General features: G+C 36.3%; 1 protein-coding gene across 4 annotated transcripts in view; it reads right to left on the bottom strand.

Annotated features, from left to right (window-relative positions):
* Nucleotides 1-163: 163 nt before the first annotated feature.
* PRKACB (protein kinase cAMP-activated catalytic subunit beta) overlaps nucleotides 164-23,781 on the bottom strand; it is a 67,730-nt gene continuing 44,112 nt past the window's right edge. For all 4 annotated transcript variants that reach the window (XM_083867932.1, XM_083867934.1, XM_083867931.1 and 1 more), the window contains exons 2-10: nucleotides 19,225-19,286; nucleotides 18,158-18,286; nucleotides 14,517-14,615; nucleotides 13,418-13,500; nucleotides 12,779-12,905; nucleotides 10,524-10,619; nucleotides 8,857-8,979; nucleotides 6,756-6,920; nucleotides 164-3,113 (exon numbers count right to left, since the gene is read on the bottom strand). In XM_083867932.1, coding sequence (XP_083724058.1) covers nucleotides 2,988-3,113; nucleotides 6,756-6,920; nucleotides 8,857-8,979; nucleotides 10,524-10,619; nucleotides 12,779-12,905; nucleotides 13,418-13,500; nucleotides 14,517-14,615; nucleotides 18,158-18,286; nucleotides 19,225-19,286 — 1,010 coding nt within the window. In that variant the 3' untranslated portion in view covers nucleotides 164-2,987. The remainder of the gene's footprint in view (nucleotides 3,114-6,755; nucleotides 6,921-8,856; nucleotides 8,980-10,523; nucleotides 10,620-12,778; nucleotides 12,906-13,417; nucleotides 13,501-14,516; nucleotides 14,616-18,157; nucleotides 18,287-19,224; nucleotides 19,287-23,781) is intronic.

The following is a 23,781-nucleotide window of genomic DNA, read 5'->3' as shown; positions in this document are numbered from 1 at the left end:
GGTGCAACAACTGTCATCATACAACATTCTGATTCACAAAGAAGCAGCACAAGTGTTGTACATAATTTAATTTGCACTTCTGTATATAAATGTTTACTATTGCACACTATTGCAGCACTTAAAAACATCTAATTATTTGCAAAAATTAGTAAAATACTTTAAAGGATTTAAAAATAAGGGTTTTAATGCAACTGACAAGATAATAAAAAAAGCAATTTACTTAATGAGATACAATCCTTTATGTTGGAAATGAAAGTTACATACAACTAGAGTACAATTAAAATATACCATATAGTTCAACACTTAATTCCTCAAATGTGTAAAATTAACAAGCTTCTACTGTCATAGATATACAATTTTTCCATATTGTGAAAAGGATTTTTCAAATTAAATACAGGTAACATAATATTCTGTAGTTATATTTCATGACTGTGTTTAAATGAGAGGGTTGTATAATACTCACATTGTCAAATGTACTCACTAATGCCTTGGAAATTGCACACTTCCCCTCCTTTTCCAAAATAGAATCTCATTTCCATACTGAAGTCTATTATGCCATATTGGAAAAGTGTTTTACTTTCTAACAGGATTTTCATAAAATTAAAAAATAGCATAATATCATGGCATTATGATGACTTTTCCACTTATGCCCATGTAGAATTTAATCTGGATATCAGACAGACACGTCAGAACCAATTTCCTAGACTTTTGTCTTATTGTACACGCAAGATGAATGATACAGTATTTTACAGAACAGAAAAATATCTGAACCTTTCTAGAACTATAAATGTAATGATTAAAAATTAAAATCATAACAGAATCAAATTGTGATCTCCAACATTTATTAAAATCTTTTAAAGTTCATAAACGACAACAAAGTTACTGTAGAATTTATCGCATACAGCTAGCATACAGCAGCATGTCCTTGGTCTAAATGAAATACAAAAGATTTTAACATTTTCATACAAAGGATTTCTTTAAATTTATTAATGTGACCATATATCTTTGTTACATAAAATTTGCTACAGCAAAGTATCTTATACTTTTCTTGCATGTATGTAAATATGGGTGGACAAAGACTGCATTCAGTGTCAGCCTCCTAATGACGTTGTGCAAAAATGCTCAACAACCTAAACAGACAGAACATTGGGTGGTTTGTTTCATACTCTTGTAAAATGTCTACACAGGTCTTTCTTTTAGGAGCGTCGTACAGATTGAAAGGAAGGAACGCCAGCTGTTTATTTCCACTGGCATTCAAACAAATCCAATGGCTATGTATCAATATAGCTCATTTTTTTAAAAAACAATTCATCCTTGTATGCATGTAAATTTATCATAAAGCATGAGTCTAGTTTAAACTTTTAGATGTGCTGTTTTAAGACAGGTCACTGAGACAGCCAGAACCAAGTGTACAAATAAAACTACTATGAATAAGTTTAAAAGCAACCCCCAAAAAAGTGCTGAGCCGCTGATTATTAACATTGAAATAAATGTGTAAAAGTGCCCAAAGCTAGCACATGGTAGCAATACCTTTTAAGTCAGTTGGTGAGAGTATACAAAATGTAATTAAACCCAAATACTTGTATCTGTGTGACCATACATTCTGATTGATTGAAAGAAAGTAGGTTAGAAATGAAGACACAACGCAACTAAAATAAACTCAGCTGTTGCAGTTTTTAAACTTGATCTCTTTTCTTCATGAATGAAGTGCTGTAATTAAAAAGAAAATGATTGTAGCAGTACTCCATCCTCAGTTTACTAATATAGTATACCAGAATAAAAACTTGGCAATAACCTCTTATTCTTAACAGCTAACAAAAAAATAACCGTGTTCATCCAGCGATGCATCTAGAACATTATTTTGCATTTGCTAAACCATTTGTTTTTCATAGCTAATGGCAGAGCGCATTTTGCTTTTTGTGGCATGGTGGTGTTTATTCTAATGGATGCCTTTTTTTAAATCAAAAAAGGCTTGAAGCAAGGAATACTTAGGGAGCCAAAACATTGGCTACTTTTAAAAAATTAAGAAAAAAAAAAAGAAGAAAAAGTGAATCAAAATGAATTCTCTACAGTACTGACCAAAACTTCCTTCAAGAGTTTAGGGTTCTTGATCTTAAACAAGCCATTTCACACCTGCCAACTGAAATGCTGGTAAGTTGACTTGGTTTAATATGGTCCAAAATCCAGACCAGATGGAATTACTCCCTCTCATGAGACTGTAAGCTTTCCAGGGTACAGTCCCGTTATGGCAACTTGCCTACTGCCTAGGTGGGAAATACAAAGGAAGGAGGCAGTGACGAAAACTGCAGGGATGTAGAAAACCAAGGCACGGGGTCTAGCTACTGTCCCCTACTTAAGCCATCCAATTGATTCTACTGAATTTTGGTCAGCCTCCAGGAAGAAATGTTTTTAAGTTAATTTAGCAGACATTTATATGGCGATAAATACTACCTTCAAAAATGCTAAAAATGTTGGCTAGGTTTAGTCTGAGCTACTAAAAAATTATTATAAATTGTAGCATCAGACACAAGACAGACATGAATTATTGGCTGGCACAGACTAGAAGCAACATTTATCTTTCACTTCAGTCTAAATCACACTAGCCGCAACACCTTCCATTTCACTCACACAAATAATACATTATTCAAAATAAAATGGAGCATTCTTGGGTAAAAAACTACTTCATTTCAAAGGGGGAAAATGAACAATACACAGAAACAAAGAACGACAGAAACCAAAGTTAAGTAGGAAAGTGGTCTATTATTCTGTGTTACTGCACAAACAGTGCTTGCTTAATTGTGCCTAGTTAGAAGGGTTGGTGCAAACTGCACACATGGAAGATGGCAATAAAGACCTCAGTCAGCTTTGTGGAATGAAGTAACTAGGTAACTGTTTTGACATATGATGGTCTCAGCTCCACCTCATCTGTTAACAGAGTGCAAAGATCCCAATGTGAGCCCTGATGTCATCTTGTCCTCTTACTCCTACTAAAAATCAGCAAATTCTTTTGCACATTTTTCTGTTAGAGAAGCACGAATATCTTCTTCTTCATAGTCATCAAAGTTGCTGGTATCTCCAGGACCTCTGCACTTTGGTATGAATGGAGCTTCTACCTGTATTGGTAGGAAACACAAAAAGACACATGAAATGTTACTGGCAAAACACCAATAGATTTAACATTGTAATAATGAGCACAACAATACTCCCATTACTTCTCAGATCCTGCCATAAATCAGGTATTACAAGTTTAAGTTGTGGCGAATAAACAAAACTAACCTAAGGAGGTACAGGAATAGATGTGTGAACCTAAATTGAAAAAGATTAATCTCTTGCTGACAGACATCATTAAAAATTTACTTCCACTTCAAAACAAAGATTAGTCCTCTCCTTGCAGAGGTGATCCTGCTCCTTCCAGCTCATTAGCACAGGACATGGAGTACATTGATTGCCACCACCACTACACAAAAATCTTAGGAAAGCTTGGAATGCCTCTCCCTCCTACTTAATAACAATCTTCTATTTCCAAATAAAAACAAACCTAATACAAGTGGAAAAGAATTTGTTCTGCATCTCTTACAAAGTTCATCCTAGGACCTAAGTGAGAAGTGAAAGCCTTCTCCAAATTAGGCCACAATGAGACACAAACAATGACTTGGAGGAGTCATTCAAAGATTGTGCCATAAGGTAAGCAAAATCACAACAAAATTATGCAGGTGATGCAAATTTAAACCTGGAAACACAAAGTAATCAGACGGTAATCAGTATCTCTTTCCAAACATCTCTAGTAAGTGTGCCAGAGGCAGAATGGTGGGGAGACAAAGAAACAGGGCAGACACAGCTCCAGCTGAGGCAGAGGATCACCCCAGGTAGAGCTTGCTGATGGTGGTGTGTGTGTGTGTGTGTGTGTGTAGAGCAGTAAATTAAAGAGGTACAGCCCAGACTAACACAAAGTAAACTCCAGACTGTGGGCAGTACCATTATACACCACCAAGAATTAACAGTAACTTGTGCATTTGTGCATGCCAACTGTCACGTGTATATCCTTTCTTTCTTAAAACAAGATACATGTTTCAGCAGTTTAGCCTGAGTGAACACAGTCTGTGTACATACCCAGCCTACAGAGCCACACATTACCATTATCTGAATTCTGTCTCTATGTTGTCTTTAACTGATTTTCAGTTACTCTCTTACAACAAAACTCAGAGCACAGAAAATACCTAATTTACTGCTTGAACTTTAGAACACTTTAAAATGAGAAATGTCAGACCTTTTCCTATTATCTTCACTATGAAAATTACTAAAAAAGATTGCAGGAGATAACGCTGGTTTTTAGTGGAAATATCTGTTTGGCCCTAAGTACAATCATCTTATCAGGCAGTGTGTTAATAAATACGGAAACACAAAGAAAGGTAGACTTGATGGTGTATCATGCAATGGATGAGCAACTGGTTCACAGGTGCGGCATAAAAGGTTACAGTGAATGGGGGTGACATAGGACTGGTGACCTGTCACTAGTGGGGTTCTGTAGGGCTCAATCCTTGGCCCTGTGCTCTTGAACATCTTCATAAATTATTTGGGAGCAGGAGTGGAAGGGATACTAAGTAAGTTCATAGACAAAGGAAAACTGGGAGAGAAGCTCTTGACTCCATGGAGGGCAGGGGGGCCTTGCAGAGACACTCTGACAAATTCAAGGATGAGACAATCAGCAAGTGTAGGAAGTTCAACATTGGGAAGTGCCAGATTCTGTGCCAGGGATGAGGCTACCCTGGGTGTAGGACAGAATGGGGGACAAGAGGCTGGAGAGCAGCTGTGGAAAGGAACCTGGGGGTCCTGGTTGATGACACATTGAGCCAGCAGGGTCAATCATGTCCTGGGGACATCAGGCCCAGCATCCCCAGCCGGGCAGGGGAGAGGATTGTCCCCTCTGCTCTGCACTGGCAGTTTTGGGTGCTACAGTGTAAGACATTAAACTATTAGAGAGTGTCCAAAGGAGGGAAACAAAAGTGGTGAAGGGCCTTGAGGGGAAGCCGTGTGAGGAGCAGCTGAGGGCACTGGGTGTGCTCAGCCTGGAGGAGACTGAGGGCAGAGCTCACTGCAGTCACAACTCCCTCCTGAGGGGAAGGGCAGCGACAGGCCCTGATCTCTGCTCAGTGACAGCACCCGAGGGGTGGCCTAAAGCTGAGCCAGGGGAGGTTCAGGTTGGGTATCAGGAGAAGTCTCCTCACCCAGAGGGTGGCTGGGCACTGGAGCAGCTCCCCAGGGCAGTGCTCACAGCACCAGCCTGACAGGTCAAGATATGTTTGGACAACACTCTCTGGCACATGGTGTGATTATTGGGGTCCTGTGCAGGGCCAGGAGCTGAACTGGATGATCCTCGTGTGGGTCCCTTCCAACTCAGCATATTTTGTGATTCTGTATCCAAAATTTTAAGTAATTGACTGGTTTACTTATGACTGTAGCATTAAACAAAGGAAAAAAAAAAAAATCATTCTCATGACATTAGCTGCCAAGGAACACCATGTTTATTCAGAATACATACTGTGAAAAACTAATAAAAGCCTAAGGTTTATGGCTGTATTTCTGTGACTACTTGAATGAGATTGCAATCCATGCTGTTGTTTCAGACCCTCAGTATTGCAGTATTTCTTCTTTATAATTAAAAACTTCAAACTTACTCAGTATCAGTTTTTACAACCCTTTAAAACTAGTAATAGCTATTCTAATTCTACTACTTCGTAACATTTAAAAATATTTCTAAATTCTCTGAAAGTAATTCACTATAGCAGTACACTAGCAATGCTAAGAATATTTAGCACAGTATTAAAACATTGTTAATTTTATGGGGCCTGGGTGTTCCCAAACAGTGTACTGGCAAATGAATCTCAGTGCATATAAATCTGCCTTGCAAGGAGGCATTAAGAAAATGAAGAACGGATAATTAGAATTCCACAATGGGGAATATTTTCTTAAAAATATCTGTTCTTAATGCAAAGAATACAGGATGCATTAATTGTACCCTGTCTTCTAGTAATTAATACATTAGTGAATAATTCAACAACTGTACTGTCAGTTTGTGTAGCCAAACAATCAGTTTCTTTTTATAAACTATTGTTAGTATTTAGGTTTGGCCCTTAAAATACTGCTGTTACAGCAGCAAGTTCATGCCTCTATAGCGAAGACTGTTAGCATTTCAAATTCAAACCAATTTCTTTAAATATTATCACTTATCTCTAGCTTTTTTTTTTTTACAGAGGGAGCAAGTTGCTTTAGGAGAAAAAAGAAAAGCTCTAGCTTTGGCTTGAGCTTCTCCACACTGAAGCACAATCTGAGTGCTAAAGCTGGCTGGAAAGGAAAACAAATTCATTTCTGCTGTGGAGGAGTATTTATACATGCCACTTAAGCAGGGGTTAAATAAAAAGTGAGAGAGGCAGGAGATGCCTCATTCTGAGATAATCCAGAAATAGACTAACACACATCATGTGTGTTAAAGAGAACTTGAATGTACACGGAGGTCCAGGATAAAATACCCAGAAGAACATAATTCAATCAATACATATCCTTTGGAATCTTAGAAGATTAAACTACTTTATCCCTTTTTCAATTTAAAGTTACAGATGTAGGAAATAAAATAATACAGAGTAGGAATACAGAATAGGAAATAAACAGAATAGGAAATAAAAAATAGACACAATAATTAGAAATTTTACTTCAATCCCTTAAGGACCTGTAATTATTTTGATCAGGAAGGGTCTTACCTTTCTCTGATAAATGGCAATCCAATCTGTAGTTGCAAACCACTTGTGATTCTTTATGTCATTTACACCATTCTTGAGATTTCCATATCGTTTGGTCAAATCTACCTGGAGTAAATTTCTTAGAAGATCCTTTAGGTCTGAACTGAAGTGTGATGGGAACCTCACCTAAAATTATACATCCACAACATTAAAAAACATGATACAAATTTGATTTTTTCCCCCGTGAAGGGAAACAACTTCACATGAAGGGAAACAGTGGGGCAATTTTCTATCTTTCTTCTAAAACCAAATCAAGCAGAAATGCATGAAGAGAGAGACAATTATTGTTGCACATGTATTTCTGTTTCACAAAGCCTTTATCAGTAGCTTTACATTGCCCATCTACCATTTCCTGAACTGGAAGTTTGTAGGGGGCACGATATTAATTTAATGTAACAGTGATCTAAAAACTAAGTTTAACTTAAGTGTTTAAACAACACGTGATCTTAAGACATTTTCAGCTATTTTCTAGGTATACATTTTTAGATCATATTAGATATATACACACACGCAGTATACAGCATATACGCAGCATATAAATACATAGATATGCTCTGAAATAATTGTACATTCAGCAGTCATATATGAGAAATGAATCTGGAACTTCATGCTGTACTGCAATCTGTTTCTGATAACTAAATGCACCAACATCAGAAGTCTTACATAACAGCACTATTTGAAGACAGCACACTAGTGACTTGCAATTCATTCAAACCTGGCTAAAGGATATTTGAAGATGATTCGTGGGATGTAATTACAAAGGGTTTTTCTAACAAATGATCTACTGACACCATTTGAGATGGCTGAGAGAAGGAAGGAAGGGGAAAAGAACAGGCAGAAAGCTATATTTGTCATTCTCATAGTCTCAATGTTTGACATTCCTGATACTGAGCTGATCAGTTATGATGTAAATACAGATCATGCAATTACTTAACATAAAAACATTTCAAAAAAATCAGTAAGTCCAATTATGAAGGACCCTGTTTCAGTTTACCTACCAATAGTAGAGAACTTAGCAAATGAGGTAGAATAAATGAAAGACCCCAGGTTATAAACAACTGCTAACTGAGGACTGAATTAGTTTCCATAGTTATGTCTAGTGCTGTTTCTGCTGTAGTCCATCCATGGACTCAGTAAAAAAGGTAGATGACCTTTTACAGATGTCAAGCCAATTCGATAAAACTACAAAAAATGCCCAACATTTTGTTTTTAGTTTAGAAGAAAAAGATTTCTTTAAAAATACATCTTTGTCAATTAATTCCCATATATTCATGGACACAGCTGAAGGTTCGCAACATTAAAACCTTTCAAAGAGCAACCATCAACCACCTTCTTTATTAAGCAAGAATCGACTTCAGTGCAGTGCACCAAAGGCCTACTGAGGTACTGCCCCTGATCAGAATTACAGAGGCACCTGAGATGCAGCACAGCATGTGTCTATGTAGGGGCAAGGAAGAGAACAACCGTAACAAATCAAGTGAGAACAAAGAATCAACACTGGCTGGCAGGAGAAACAACAAAATAACTACATTTCGGTGGTATCCATCACACTAAGAGATATTAACGAAAAATAAAAGGGAAACATTGGAAACACTTTTCAAAAATTTTATATAACAAGGAAAGCTAAACAGAACATTAGACATGTCTGGCTGTGAGACTGCGGAAGTAAAGAGACCTACTAGGAATGATGGAAACTCTTCAGGGCTTCTCAAAAATTGCAAAAAAAAATTTATAGAAAATAGCTAGGCAAATTAAGCACACAGCTAAGTAGTTGTTAATAGTAATTGGATCACTTTAATCCAAGCATAAAAGGATATAATACCACAATGTCTGTAAATTTAGTAACTTGAATTTTAAATTTGAAGGCAGAGAACAGATTTTTATAACTTTGATTTTCAAGTAACAATGCCTGTACTTATGAAATGTACATTACAAACTTCTCCTAGGTCCATTTCAAATTGCTCACTGTCTAATGGCCAGTACAGTTCTGCATCTCCTCCACCAAAAAACAAGTTCTATAAAAACAACTGCATTTGTGAAAACACCCAGAGTCTTAACTCACCTTGCCAGACACAATCTTCTCGTAAATTTGAATGGGCTGATCTGCAAAGAATGGGGGATATCCAGCTGCCATTTCATAGATTAACACTCCTAATGCCCACCAATCCACTGCCTTGTTGTAACCCTGAATAAAATGAAACATGCCACTGTTAGTACAGTTTCTAACACAGGTTAAGATTTTCAGTGTGTATCTATATATTTATGGAATATGAAGAAAGCAAATACATTATTGTTCATTTAATGCAGAACTTACAGCCTGACTCCAACCAAAGTGGCTCAGAGATTCCAACAGCAATACATTTAAAACCTAACAGAGCAATGACAGTGAAACAGTGATGGAAATAAAGCATTTTGTACACATTCCTGTGATGTCAGTGAATTCTTACACTCCTATGACCAGATTCTCTAAGTCACAGAAATGGGCATAACTTATTTATTTATTTGAAATCAAACCAATCTTGTTACAGACTGATAATTCTTCAAAGCTTAGGGAAATTTCATTATAACAACATATATAACAACACATCCTAAATTGTACACTGTCACCATTTTGCTTGATTATCTGAATTTTGGAAAGCTCTGTTTCATATGCAGTTAACCAGCTACAAGAGCTTAAAAGTTTAGTTAACTAGCTGTTAGAGTAATTTATGATCTGATCTTAAAAGCCTGAACCTTAAATCATTAGTAGGTCCTATTCAATGTTACAAAAGATAAAAGCATATATTTCAAATATATAAAAACATACATTTCATAACATATATTCATTTCAAAACATATATTTCATATATGTTCTCTGAGATTTTTTACAAAGCTCAGGGCTCAGACTCAGTCTTTCAGGAAAATCAATTTAGAAGACTTTGTAGGAAATGCATTGCAATTTCTTCTGCTGTTTTAGCTGCACAGGGAAAAAAAAAACCAAGCAAACAACAAATTTTTCCCCAAAGAGAAGTATTTTTTGTTCACTTTTGACGATCTACAAAGGGTATTCAATTAAAGCACATGTTAAATGTGTAATTTAACATTATGCACTATGATTGCTTTATAGTGTAAGCAGTTCTACATTTTCCATTTGCAGAACATACAGTGCTGCAGTTAAACAGCTATAGGATGAATAATACTTGATGTTGGAACACTGAGTGCAAGTAGTAGACAAACGGATCAACAGTCAGCTTAGACTGCATGCACTTTAGGTGTAAAACCAGTGGATTGTCATGTTTGATTTGATGTCAACTGCCTTAAACCTGAAATTCTGCAACTAGTTATGCAATGACTACTGATTCATCCCATACACAGCGCTTGTTACCTTCGGAGTTCTTGGACTGTTTACACTTCAGAATATAATAACTCAGATCTGTTGTTCTGACAAGGATGTTGGCTAAATAATTTAATTACAGGTTCTTTAAGTCTCTTTGCCCCTCACAAATTATGTGGCAAGCATATGTAGAAAGTTTGGTATAATTATGTGAAAATTCTTTATTTGGCATAAGTTTTGGCATACTAAATGAATATTTACAATGCAATCACTTGATTTTGTGTTCTTTGTAATGAATTGACTAGTCAAGACTTAATTTTTGGAAGTTTCAGTAATTGTTTATCACTCAGAGCTTGATAACTGGGTAAGAAATTTTAACTACATCAAATGCATAGCTGAGTAACAAGACAAAGTACCTTGCTGAGAATTATTTCAGGTGCCAGGTATTCTGGAGTCCCACATAACGTCCAAGTTCTGCCTTTTACTCTTTTTGCAAAGCCGAAGTCCGTGACCTGTCATCAGAAGTAATAAAGTGACTGTAAGTACATGGCTACATAGAAATTTAAAATTACGTTAGAAATACCTTAGAAATATTTTGGAAAGCCATTTTTTACAGGGGAAAAATTTATTTCTCAAATCACTTAGTATCATAGAGTCAGATGTACTTTATTAGTCAGTCCTCCTGGTACTTCTAAGTCAGATAAATAGATCTCGTGATAAAATTAATGAAGAACACAAAATATGTATTATCACTCTGACACCAGCTTCTATTTATAATTTAAAGATCAGTAGAAACTATGGCTTACTAATCTCCCACAGGTACTGCAATGACATTATTAATTTTTCTTATACTTTTAACATCAGACTGTTTGTAATACTGAAAACTTGAAGAATATAAACAAGATATTTATCTTTTCCTTTAGTTAACAAATAATTGAATCACAAAAAGGGTCAATATATCCCCCAGTCTTCTGAATTTAGAATTTTACTGCCTAAGTGTATAAAGGTCATATGTAAAATTAGTGTGGGAATAAGATGTAGAAGAAGTCTTCCAGTAACTTCTGATTCTGAGTATCTTTGAAAGCCTCACCAGAGTCAAGTTTGTTTATTTGAGGCCTGGGGGGAAAATGTAGCAATAATTGTACTCACAAATGGCAAGTACTTGGACATTATAAATTCTTCATTTCACTTGCCACGTTTTCTACAGTAAGTTTTCAGAACTCTATGCAGTATCATACAGTGTTTTTTCTTAGACTATATTGTGGAATACATACAGAACCCAGGCAATTATATGTGAAATTCTGAGAGCAGTTTCAAGCTACCAAGTCTACGTTTGTTTTTTTGTTTTTGTTTCCTTCACCCTAGTTTCAATTTCAACCCATTCCTTGAGAAAACATACTGTACCAAATGAGAATCACTGCTAATTACACAGTAACTCGTGCTGATGTTGCTGTACATTAATGTCACAACTAAAGAAGCCAAACTCCAAACCATCAAGGCAGCTTTTCTTCATTTTTGGTAGAAACAACAGCATCAGCAGCTGGAACTGAACGGAGTGGGTGACGTGCTGACTGGAGATACCTACTTCAGTCAGCAAAGAACCTTTTCTGTGTTTGGGAATGCACATCAATCTATGTAAGAAGAATACACTGCAGACACAGGACAAACAGTAATGGCTTTAAAATGCAAAAACAAAATGAAGTTGGAGCTGCAGCATCAACACATGAACACAAATCTCCCTCTGCCACAGTCACAAAAACATATTGTTGCACAGAGAGAGCTGCCAGTGCTGGAGTAAAAGCAGCCACAGTAAATGGAGTAAACCAGCTGTTCATTAATGGTGCTCCCCAACTATGGTAAAGGAACTCTTCTCCCTACAGTGTTATCTTACACTCCATGCAAAATCATTTTACAGTTATAAACAACATAAGATATGAATCCTTTACATTTCTCTCAAACATTTTTTAAAGTATTTTCTTCTTTAGATTCTGCTGTGGCAAAAGGTGACACAATGAAGGAAGAAGAACTTCCTTTTAAGTTTAAGGACTGCATAGCATTGCAGAGTGCTTGTTGCTGCGCTCTGCCTTCCCATTTGCCATTTAGCTAAAAACATAAGAGCTAGGAGGAAGATGAGAACGTGCCATGAGAGACCGTTGTAAAACCAAAGCTGTCATTTGAGCACTGCAGTGCTGACCTCAGCTCAGCTCCCACTCCAGCTGGGCTGGGAAGGCCAGGACTCTCCAAGGGTGGGATTCACCTGATGGATATTAAGTACTATCATGTCAGGGTTAATATTTAAGCTGGTTTTCCTAAACTACTTATGCAGACAGTGCAGAGAAACAGACATTTTAGAGCACCTTTCATCTTGTTCTAGGGCAGACGTATAAAATAGGTCAGATGAACAGAGCCATGTAATCACCTACTTTTCACCACAGACCCCAAGGGAAATCCTGACAACTGGCTCAACTGCAGACAGCTCTACTCTGCATACTTAATTTTAGTCAGAGGAAGTATAACCCAAGGGTTTTAACCATTACTAGACAGTAGGGCATTTGAATGCTCCACACAAACATGCTAACAGACCATTTATTCTAAATATATTTTCTCAAATTACCTAAATCTACACTGCAAGACAAAACTTTGCTCTCTAAATATATGAAGAATATCATACCTGGATGTATCCTTGCTGATCAATTAAAAGATTTTCAGGCTTTAGATCTCTGTAGATGAGGTCTAATGAATGGAGGTACTCAAATGTTAGCACTATCTGAGCTGCATAAAACCGTGCATGTGGTTCACTGTGAAGAATTAAAAGAATATTAAGTACCTGAATGCTATGCTAAGGTACCAAAACAACCACCTAACTGTCAGGGATAGACAAGTATTTTTTAACTGGTTCTTTTACTGTATAACAAGAAAAAGCAAAAGCAAAACGTTTTCAGAATTGATACATGCATTTCCTAAATTTAAGTCTTGCAGCTAAAATACACATGCAAATCAAGATGAAGGTATCCCACAGTGCAGAGCACTGACTTCAAATTTTACTTTTAGAAACTACCATGAATTTCAGTGACAATATGCATAGGAATTCCAAGATTCTATCATGCACAGATCACAAATGCCTGTATTAACTATATGAAAAATAATTAAGAGTTCTTCACCGCCTGACTAATTTAAGTCCACTGAACAAGAGGTAAATGCACTTAACCCTTCAGATTTTTTTCTTCAATGCTAACAAATTTTATAAAACCTTCTTCCCAAATCAGCAAATAAGGCCTTTTTAAAGGAACGGTGTCATTAATACTCTTACCTGAACCTTCCGATTCTTCTTAGATGTGAAAACATTTCTCCACCAGGAACATACTCCATTACCATGTATAAATTAGAATTGTCCTAAGGAAATTAAGGAGACAACTAAACACATACAAATACACATTAGGCATGCTATAGTCTCTACAACTCCCACATGGAGTACATTTTATTAATGAATGAAAACGAAAAATTGTAGCCATCCAATGACATTGGCAAATGTAATGCAACATAGGTAGAAATTCTTGAAAAACTGCAAAAGAAGCATCACATATCTCAAGAAATCTCTTTTAAAGCAAATCTGAATTCAGATAATTAGTGAGGTTCAGACACAGACTGGTGTGTAAGAGATGTGACGGAAGAGAGGGTAAGATGTTTACTGCTAGGCAAGACCTTGAACTCTTCAACATTTATAACTGACAGCCTGAGGTGTTCTTGTCTCCACAGCCCTTGCCCCAAACCTCAAACCTCTAATGATTAAGGTAGAACATGTCTGCTCATTTAAAATGCTCAAAAAAAAAAAAAAAAAAAAAAAGAAGAAAAAAAAGGAAAAAAAGAAGGCACATATAATTCTATAAACCAGAAAGCTTCTCCATTTGTTTACTGAGTAACTAGTATGTACTGTCATGAAATTAGAAGCTAAGCTCAAAGTTCTTTCCTTCATAATTAAAACTATCATTAAGACCTATCTCAGGTATAAATCTCAAACAAAAAGATCTGCAGAACAACTACAAATTCACCATTCTATGTATTGGTACAGAAGACAATGCTTTGGTATCTCTCAAAGATAAAATGATGCCTAAAAGCTCTCTTGCTGTACAAAATCCAGTTGCCCTCCAAGAGGAAAAAAAAACTCTCAGGAGTTTAACTTAATTTAATTTTTATTTTTTTATTTGGAGATATCCTGTCAATCATTACCTGATGAAGCGGGGTAAATGAAGTGTACACAAGTGCACTCCACTCCTATTCAAGCCCTGGCAACAGTGCCAAATGAAGCATCTTTGAAAACAAAAATACTTGAACTATTGTACAGTAAAAGTTATATATTTTAGTATCTAAAGTAAAGTATAAGCATGCACTACTATGAAAGTAATGACTACCTTAAAAGAATACTCCAGTTTAACAAGGAAAGGAAAGTTCACCGCTTGTAATATCCTCTTCTCATTCAGTGTGTGTTCTATCTGCTTCAGTTTGACGACCTAGGAGAGAAAAAACAATCTTCAGCTTAAGTGTGATATTTTATAGTTCTTGATAAACTTTTTAGTGTTAAACAATTAGTTGAGAGCAAGCTTGTAACCTTACAGATAATGAAAAACCTTATGGATTCCTAGAACAATAACAGAACCATGTAAGGATTAAAAAGTCTAATAACATTTTAAAGAGTAACACTTGCGTAATATGGTTGGCAGATAACTCCGCAAATAGTGTTTCTTCCTACTTGCTGAGTGTAAGAGTCAGCAAGGAAAACCTCTCTGCATTTTCTATGAATTGTTTATGTTTATTATAGCCATACTTCCTCAGCACTTCCATAAAATCCATTTGATCTTTGGACCCTTTGCTAAGAAAAGCAGGAAGCTATGTAGGATACACAATTATGAATTTTGTTACCTGTGAACAGAAGTAAACAGGCTTTTGTTATACAGCTCACACATTAGTCACAAAACAAAGGAGAACACAAAATCAAATTCTCAATTTTTATAAACAAGTTTTTCTTGTAATCCATTAAAATGCTAGGCTGCTAACAAGGCAGCAAGTGGCAGGTTTCTGATTATTGTTCTTTCTTAGCAATTAATAATTGTTTTCTTGTGTTAGACCCCCAACATTGCATAATAAATTTTATTTAATCCTATTGCACAATTTACCTATAACCCATTTTCAGAATGGCATGATTTCCAAGTAAAGTTAGGGTTTTTTCCCTCACTTCATAGGAAAAAAGAAGAAAATGTACAAGAGTGATCAAAACAAGTCTGTTTTCATGTTTGGAAATCAAATCTAACTCCTATAAATAAGAGATAATCAAGATATTCCAACCCTGACTGAAACTGTATTTAAATTTAACTTTTAGATGCAAAAGGTAGTATCTATAAAAAACTCACTACTGTTTTGAAATAAATATCATGCAAAAGAAATAATGATTTAAAAACATTAAACCTCTTTTGAATTCCAGATCTTTAGGGTACAAATAAATGCTCAAATCCACTCATTTGTTGGAAGTGTCTCCTTCATCCTTAAAAAGCTATGGGACAGGAATGATCTTGTCCACCCAAGCAAGAAAGCCAAGGCTCTTGTTTTGAGGTGTTCAGCTGCAATGCCAGACCAGACTTCACCCCCTGTTACTGCATCTCCTCCCAGCGAGGTACTGGAGGGAGATGGAACAACACCCCAGGGTGCAGCTGCTGTTCAGCCCTTCAGGATGTCTAACTGGGGCTTAGGACACAGCTCTGTTCACACTTAAGCCCTGGCTCAGGGCATGGCCAGTGTCAGCTTCCCCAAGTGCTGTCTGGTAATGGCAGATTCTCCAACAGCTTGTTTGTGCCCAAGCTCTTGTTCATGATTTTTCCCTTCCAAAGCAAATTACATAATTAAACTAGGCAACTAGCGGCATGTTACAGCCCTCCTAACTCAAGGCGGACAAAGGAGTAACATCCCTACACAGAAAACTACTGGCTGCATCAACGTCTATTACATTTTTTTCATGTTCTATGAATCAAGCATAAGAGTGGATAACAAAGACATACACTAGATGCTTTCCCTTTTTTCCAAGTAAAATGGAAATGAAAAATTATAGGCAGCCTGCCCACTGTCTAATTTCAGACATCTGTACGTTTTCTTTTATAAACAAAGAGATAGAAATGTGTTCTCACCAAACCATCTATTTTTTTAAGAATTAATAGAAGCTACTAATATATCTCTAATAGGATACATAAATAAATAATTATGCTAAGCTAGGTTGAAAAAACAGGTATTTCATAAAGGAACAAGACCTCTTATTATAGACATGAAGACTTATTATAGACAGAATCATCTAATTTATGAACAGAAGATTGATGTCTGTATGCAAACATCTTTATAATCCTGTGAATCATTTACTGCAAGTCCACTGCAGTTGTTAAAAATGTGACCTTTTTGCTTTTTCCAGATAACTTCCCAATTTTGAGAGGCAGTAACAAATTTAATTAACTTATTGAAAAAAATTCTTTGAGTATTTTCATAGCAGCTTTCTGAAGTAAGATGTTATTTCCTAAACTCCTCCAGTGATGACAACTCAGCCATTCACAAAAAAGGGTTCGAAGTAAAAAACAGCTGAAAATCTGAAATTCGGTGGTGGGCTCTTTGTGCAGCACTGGGATGCTCTGCCTGCAGGATTCCACCAGCCCTACTGAGGTAATGCTGAGGTACATTTCCACATGGGTGGAAATAGCTGGGCTGTCTTTATTTGTACTGTGTTGGAATGTCATTTAATTGCATTTTTTTAAAAAATACAAGTTAGATGCCATTATAATAGGAGAATGCTGTAGATGCAAAAAAATTGAGCTTTTTTAAGTTAAAAAAACCCATGTCTGATTTGACACTAAAAAAGAGATAAGTTTGTTTTACTTTCTGTTTGTCAGACCATTATAAAGCAGTCCTTCATTAACTGACTCATTATTCAAGGTCCAGGACCCCAATCACATGTAAACAATACAGGAACTGCAACTCAGGCAAAACAGTTTGACTATGTCACTGCCATAATTCCACTACATAAAATTACTCAGAAATGTATTAATGCCTAAGTGCAGAAGTCCACACTGAGGCAACACTGACTTTGAGTTTGTTAGTTGTTGATTATTAAGTTCTCTTTGCCAGATTAACATTGTCTTAACATGATCTTTGCTATACAGCAGCAAAGTTATGTACAGTGTCTTACAAAATAAGAACAGCTCTGACATTGAGGACCTTGGAATCTACTAATCTAAACAAGGCACTTTTGAGAAACTGGTCAAAACCATTAAAAACTATTTGTATTGATAAATTCTGTTAAAATACTTTGCATTCTGGAATTCTGTACTGTAAAATTTAAAATTCAAATTTCATCAAATGACATTACCTACTTAATCTGAGAATAATAAACTGCTAAAAAGAAAATCAGGCTGGAGCAGCAATACAGGTTCAGACTACAGCACTGAAGTTTTCAACACAGAAAATGCCCATTATGTGACAGCTGTTCCGAGACTCCTGTTCTATCTACAAGGTTACTACAGATGCAACAGGATTACTACAGATTTAAACATACAGAAAGTAATACCTCATAGAATCAAGAATGGAAAAGAAAGTATTTGTACATTCAATTTTAATTTCAATTAAGGTGCAGTAATGAAAATTTTGAAAATTTCTGATCTAGGTAGTTTTGCACTATCCTGCAAAAGTTAATTTGTTTAGTTGAACTACAGCACTAAATTTTGATTTGCCAAATAATATACAGGCCACTTTACAAAACAACATTTTATTAGTATCTTGGACTTAGAGGCTACTTAGAGCCTCTGTAGCCTGTTGTTAATGTTACTGGCCATTGTATAAAGTCTACACAATCCCAACAACTGAACCTACTGGCTAAAAGAGAATAAACCATTTAAATGATCACTGGTATCCAAGCGTGATAAGGGAAAGCACAGCATTTGCAACTCAGTTTAGCCACAGGAACCAGATCTTCATCTACATCAAACTCTTCTGTAGCACAAGACCCACTATAAATTATACTGACCTTCTGTTTGTCCAGTATCTTCATAGCATAATACTGTTCTGTGGATTTATGTTTCACCATCATTACTCTCCCAAATGATCCTGTTCCAAGGGTTTTTTGCCGCTCAAAATCATCTAGGCCAGCAGTATTCTAAATGACATAATCACATTATTTACAAACTAATACCAAAGACTATTTTAACTGTATGAATTCAGTTATGAAAAAAGTTGAGTAATATTACATTTAACAAAGATAACTATAGCCAACTATACTGTTACAATTTGATACCCCCAAATTTTAAAAAGAGATTTTACATTGCACTCACTAAAACAGAAGAAGACTTAAATGAATTATACCAACATTTCTGTAATTTGTCCATACAGCTGTTCATACATGTTTAGTAAGGAATATTTAGCAGTAAACAGATCATGAATATAACATGCAGATAAATAACCCCTTCACGTTCATGATCAAGAATATTAGAACATGCAAAAATACCCAAGCTCTAGAGGCAGTTCTACATGAGAGTTTTCTAAAGAGCACATCCCTGACCACATTTTCTCAGACATTCATTGCCATAGCATCTCAAATATTGCTTTAGAACCAGAATGAGCCTTCCCCAAAATCCCAAATTTTACAAGATTTCTCTCTTATGAGCTCCTTAACCTGCTCCCAAGCCCTATGCAGTAGTCTTGAATACTCTTAATTCCACTTACTATGATAGCAGAAATTATTAACATGATAAATTACAGATGTGCCAATGCTTCTGGTTATTAAAAAAAGCCAACTAAAAACATGCCGATAGATTTTGAATCTCGTCATGTTGATTGTGAACATCATTCTCATAAGAGAAAATGTTCATTGGGAGCATTTCATCAGCTCACATCTGGAGAAGACCTGAAAACCTTTGTTGATAAACTTCAATGAAAAGTGACAAAGCTGGCATTAAAAAACCCTGAAACTCCTTTACAAATGGCATTAAAATTATTTCTGTTATCAGCACTATTCATTAGAGACTGATAACACATTGATAACATTACCCAGAAAATGCAATATAGAAAACTACTGAATGCTTAAACAAGTGATACCTGAGGGGGGCTTTCCCATTTTCTTAAAAAGTCTTCTTTGGCTTTGGCTAGGAACTCTTTCACTGAAAACACACAAAAAAGGTACATTTTAATTAATATAATTCATCATGGGTGCAATGGAGATGCTTTGTTAACAAAATACATAAACTTCATTATCAACTTCCTTCTTCAATTCATAATATGCTATTTTCACCATGGATGAAAGCAAGCATCAATGTCTCTAGAACTTCTACTGTATCTCCAGGAGATAGCTAAGCTTTCTGAAGTAACTACATCATTCTACACAAATTACTTAAACTTTACCAACTCTAATAGCTCACAATACTCTATAGGCAAGCAGGCTTTAAGGTGATGTTAGACATTCTTAATTCAGCTGGGAAAAAACCAAACACCTGATATTTATAAATAGCCATTCCACAAAGATTGACTTATCTCTTTAAATAAATGTTGCATTTTCTTTCAGCTGCTTGAGTGTAATGTCAATCTCATTGCTTTTTCCCCTCATCACCTTTATTTAAAGGCTGTTTGCAAGCTCAAGGACCAAATGGACAGCATTACTGCAAGCAAAGACAAAGCACAGGGCTACAACGACACTGCACATTAGGCATGCCCACAGTCAGAGAATATGCACTTTTAATATTGATCTTCCATTGAAATTGAAGGAATGTATAATGGCAAAATTCTGGATGACTGTTTAAAATGTGCACCAACATATTTTGTTCAGATCATCTCTCAGCTGTTATTTTTTTTGGTTTTTTTTGAATATCAATGCTCAGCCAGATCAATGCAGATTACTTCATGCACAGTCATTAATGGGAGGTGTTTCAGACATTGCTGTGGTTCTGAAAGAGTCACAGAATCAAGAAAATATCATACTGGTTGTGTGTTCTCTGAATCATTTCACATAATACAACATTAATAACAGTAGTTTTTCTGTACTGTGACGTTCTGCCACAAGCAATTGCTAAAAATACACAGCAATATGCCAAGATTATTCTGGTCAATATCTAGAAATCTGTGTTTTAAAAACTGTATTTTACATTCTGACAGTCAAAAAATTAGGTTTATAACAGGTTGTAAACAAATCACTTGATGAATCAGAACTTCCTTGTACTTTTCAGTGAATACTAATGTTGACAAAGAGAACTTCAAAAATTCTTTTCTTACACTGGTACATTTCCAGCAGCAGTAAAAACAACAGCAGCCCTGGAGAAGGCTGGTTGTGAATTATTGTTTTTCCCTCCCTTCTTGGGTGTGCTATGGGACTTGATTATAACAAAACACTCAAAGGAGGTTTATGACTCCCACTACCACTGGCTCTGATGGAGCACTAAATAAAATGGAAATTTCATAAAAGTTGTTAAAAGTTCTGGCTGACCTCAACATTTTAAGTCTTTAAAGCATAATATCCACTCAGCAATTTTATTTTAAGAGAAACAAGCAATATCACAGAGGAGGAACATATTCAGTATTCTAAACTTATGGTTAAGAAGAGCAATAAAAGCATAGTTTATGTCAAAGAAACTGGTAAAATGGTATTAAAACTAACTGAGAGTTAAAAATATTTTAGTGGTTAATCAGCAAAAAATGTTAACATATTTATCCTGTGTGTAGAAAACATTTCCTTTGTTTTTAAGTTATAGAGGTTATTCATGTAATGACTTTTAATTATCCTAATTTGAAGATAGGACAGGATTTCCTGTGGCATGAAATAATTTTTAACACAAAAAACGGAAACTAGCAATGTCCAAATTCATGTTTGATAATCCTTCTTCCATTAGGAGAACAGAGGTGACTTGATCAAATGAGGAATGCTGATATAGTTTTTCAAACATCAATTTATGCCAAAGTAGCACAACTATTTTCTCTTAATGACAAGAAAAGACCCAGGGAAATCATTAAGATTACCAAAAAGCTGAGCCTTTAAACTTTAGTGGCTGTAGCTTAGAAGGGAACTTTAACACTATATAGCACAACCAAAACAGAATGTAACTGGTGTTGTTTTTTTCATATTACAGTACATATGTCTTAAATATCCCTCATGCCGTCTCTGTTCATATGAATAAATATTTGAAGTTTCCATATATTTCACACTGAAGTATGATTATTCAGTATTTATAAAAATATACAATGACATTCACAGTCATTTTTGTCTCTGTTCTACTTATGGAATAAAGAATGCTGTTTATGAACTAAATGTGATCCAGCTGGAAATATTCAAACTGTGGATTCATGAGAGAAAAATCTCTCATTTCTAGAATACCACCATAAGCCACAAGCTCTCCTGCAACAAAACTCCTACCTTCTTTTACTTAACTTTGGCCCTCTTTTCTTAGAAAGCAGCATTGAATATACATTTTCAAAATAAAGCTACTCAATGGTAACAACTTATCTGAAAAGTAGTCTTTTAAAAACAGTTTTATATTTTGTGCTGTTTTATTAAAATCAGTTCCTTCCTAATGAGAGAGCAGATTAAATTATGCCTGGTTCTCACTTTCAGAGGTCACCTGGGCTCCTACACCTCAACACAATTCCACGGTTGCTTTCAAACAGAACTTAGGAAGTTTGAGGCCATGCACTTCAGTCATTTCTCAATTCAACTTGGAATTTGAACTTTTGAAAATTATCTCTCAAGCACAGAACAGTAGCTCTTGCTACAGGAGAACACATTTAATTTCTACTTTTAAGTGCAGAATCCGAATTTACACCAACTGGGTAGCAGTGGCCATTGGTATTACTGTGATGATGCAAACAAAAACGTGTAATAGGTGATGACTTAAGAGGTTTTCCTCAAGTGCACATTTTTAGCCACCTTACATTGTGATGATGTGGCTCTTGTTTGCTTTTCTAGTCTAAACTGTACCTAGCATCTGTGACTTTGGGCACTTATGAAGGAATGAGCATACCAAACGTCTCTATAGGTTCCCCAAGGGTTTGCAGGAACATTCACCCACACAGATGAGATGATGAAGAGAGGAAAGAAAGAGAAGAAGAAAAAAAAGTTTTATGCATTTCCACAACAAACACATAGAAAACACAAATACATTCCACCCTTTCCCCTCCCCACTCAAGAACAGACCCTGTAATAAACCAGTCCTTTCCCACACAGACAGAATGACTCATGCTAAATCACACAATGTTTGAGCAAAGAAAGAAAAAAAATCACCAAAGGCAGCTAAAATCAGTATGAAAAAAGATGATGCATCACAGAAATAAGCACAGCTTAGAAAACTTCAGGAGATCAAGTTGGCATCTTTAATAATTAATCTATTCCAAGACATACACATCCATGGAACTGTTGCTAACAATAGTGTAGCTATCTTCATCACAGCATGCTGGATCACAATAAAACCTGTAATCGGGTGATCTTCCCACTACTTAGCACTTTGTTCCAGAAGACAGCATGTGTGAATTGCATGGCATGTGGTAGATAGCACAGAAGTGGCAAGCAGTCTCCAAAAAGAAAAAGAATCTCAATCAGATTTCAGTCCCATTACCCAATAATGGCAACTTGAGAAATCTAAACTGCACAGCTGAAGTTACTGTGTGCACAGTGGAATGTACACAGGGATACAGTATGGACACCATATCAGTATGATGTAATTTTGTAAGACTGTCAGGAAAAAGGAACTAAGGATGTGGATATACAGGTTCCCATAAACACTGGAGAGCAAGGATCACTTGTCTATGGCTGAAGGAAGTGAAGATGAGAGTGGGGCAAGGAGTGTATGCACAGACCAGCACAGACGCTGCCCAGACTGGCTTTACTGGTACAGCAGAAGGTGGAGCACAGGAGGCTGAAACCAAAGCAGGAGGAGCTGTTGCTCAAGAAAGGAAGATACTGGAAGGAGACAGCAAAGCACAGGTAACAGCACCAGCACAATGAGGACCACAGCAGAAGCAACTGAACATGGCAGAAGGACACCAGCTGGAACCAGAGAGGATGCACCAGCCGTCCAGGGATTGGTCATGCACAAACACACAGCACAAACCCAGCCCTTTGCGACCTGCATGAGCAAGCGTTGGCAGGAGAGGCAGGTTCTATACAATGCAAATACCCAGAGGAGGAAATCTGGTGAGATTCAGAAGAAGGTGGGAAGAAATGGAATAATGGCCAAGGACCACAACTGAGTGACTTGAAGTAGTCTTACAACTTTGGCCTCAGTTCACCTTGGTCAGAAGCAGCACTACAACCACTACAACACAAGATCTCAGCTACGCCCTTGTATATCACAGGTGGCCTGTGGAGAGCTGCACTTGGAACCAAGGCAACATGAGGATAAGCAGGAAAGTCTGCTGGAACAGTGTTCTAAGGGAAGAGGAATCCAAGATCCAGAGGTTCCTAGGTAATGCCAGCATAGGAGGAATTTAAAAAAAAAACCCAAACAGCAAACCAACAAAACCCAAACAAATGAAAACATTTTGCTACACGCAAAACCAAAACATCCCTGAGCCCATCCCCAAACAAGAGGAGATGGTTCTCTATTAGTACATTCACACTGTTCACAATATGTTTCCTTGTTTTATTGATCAACTTTTGTATGAGAAGTTAACGTG

This window comes from Zosterops lateralis, assembly GCF_965231275.1.
Source record: "Zosterops lateralis genome assembly, chromosome: 9".
Classification (NCBI taxonomy): Eukaryota; Metazoa; Chordata; class Aves; order Passeriformes; family Zosteropidae; genus Zosterops; species Zosterops lateralis.
Note: the sequence above shows the minus strand (reverse complement) of the source record. Positions and strands in the feature narration are given on the sequence as shown.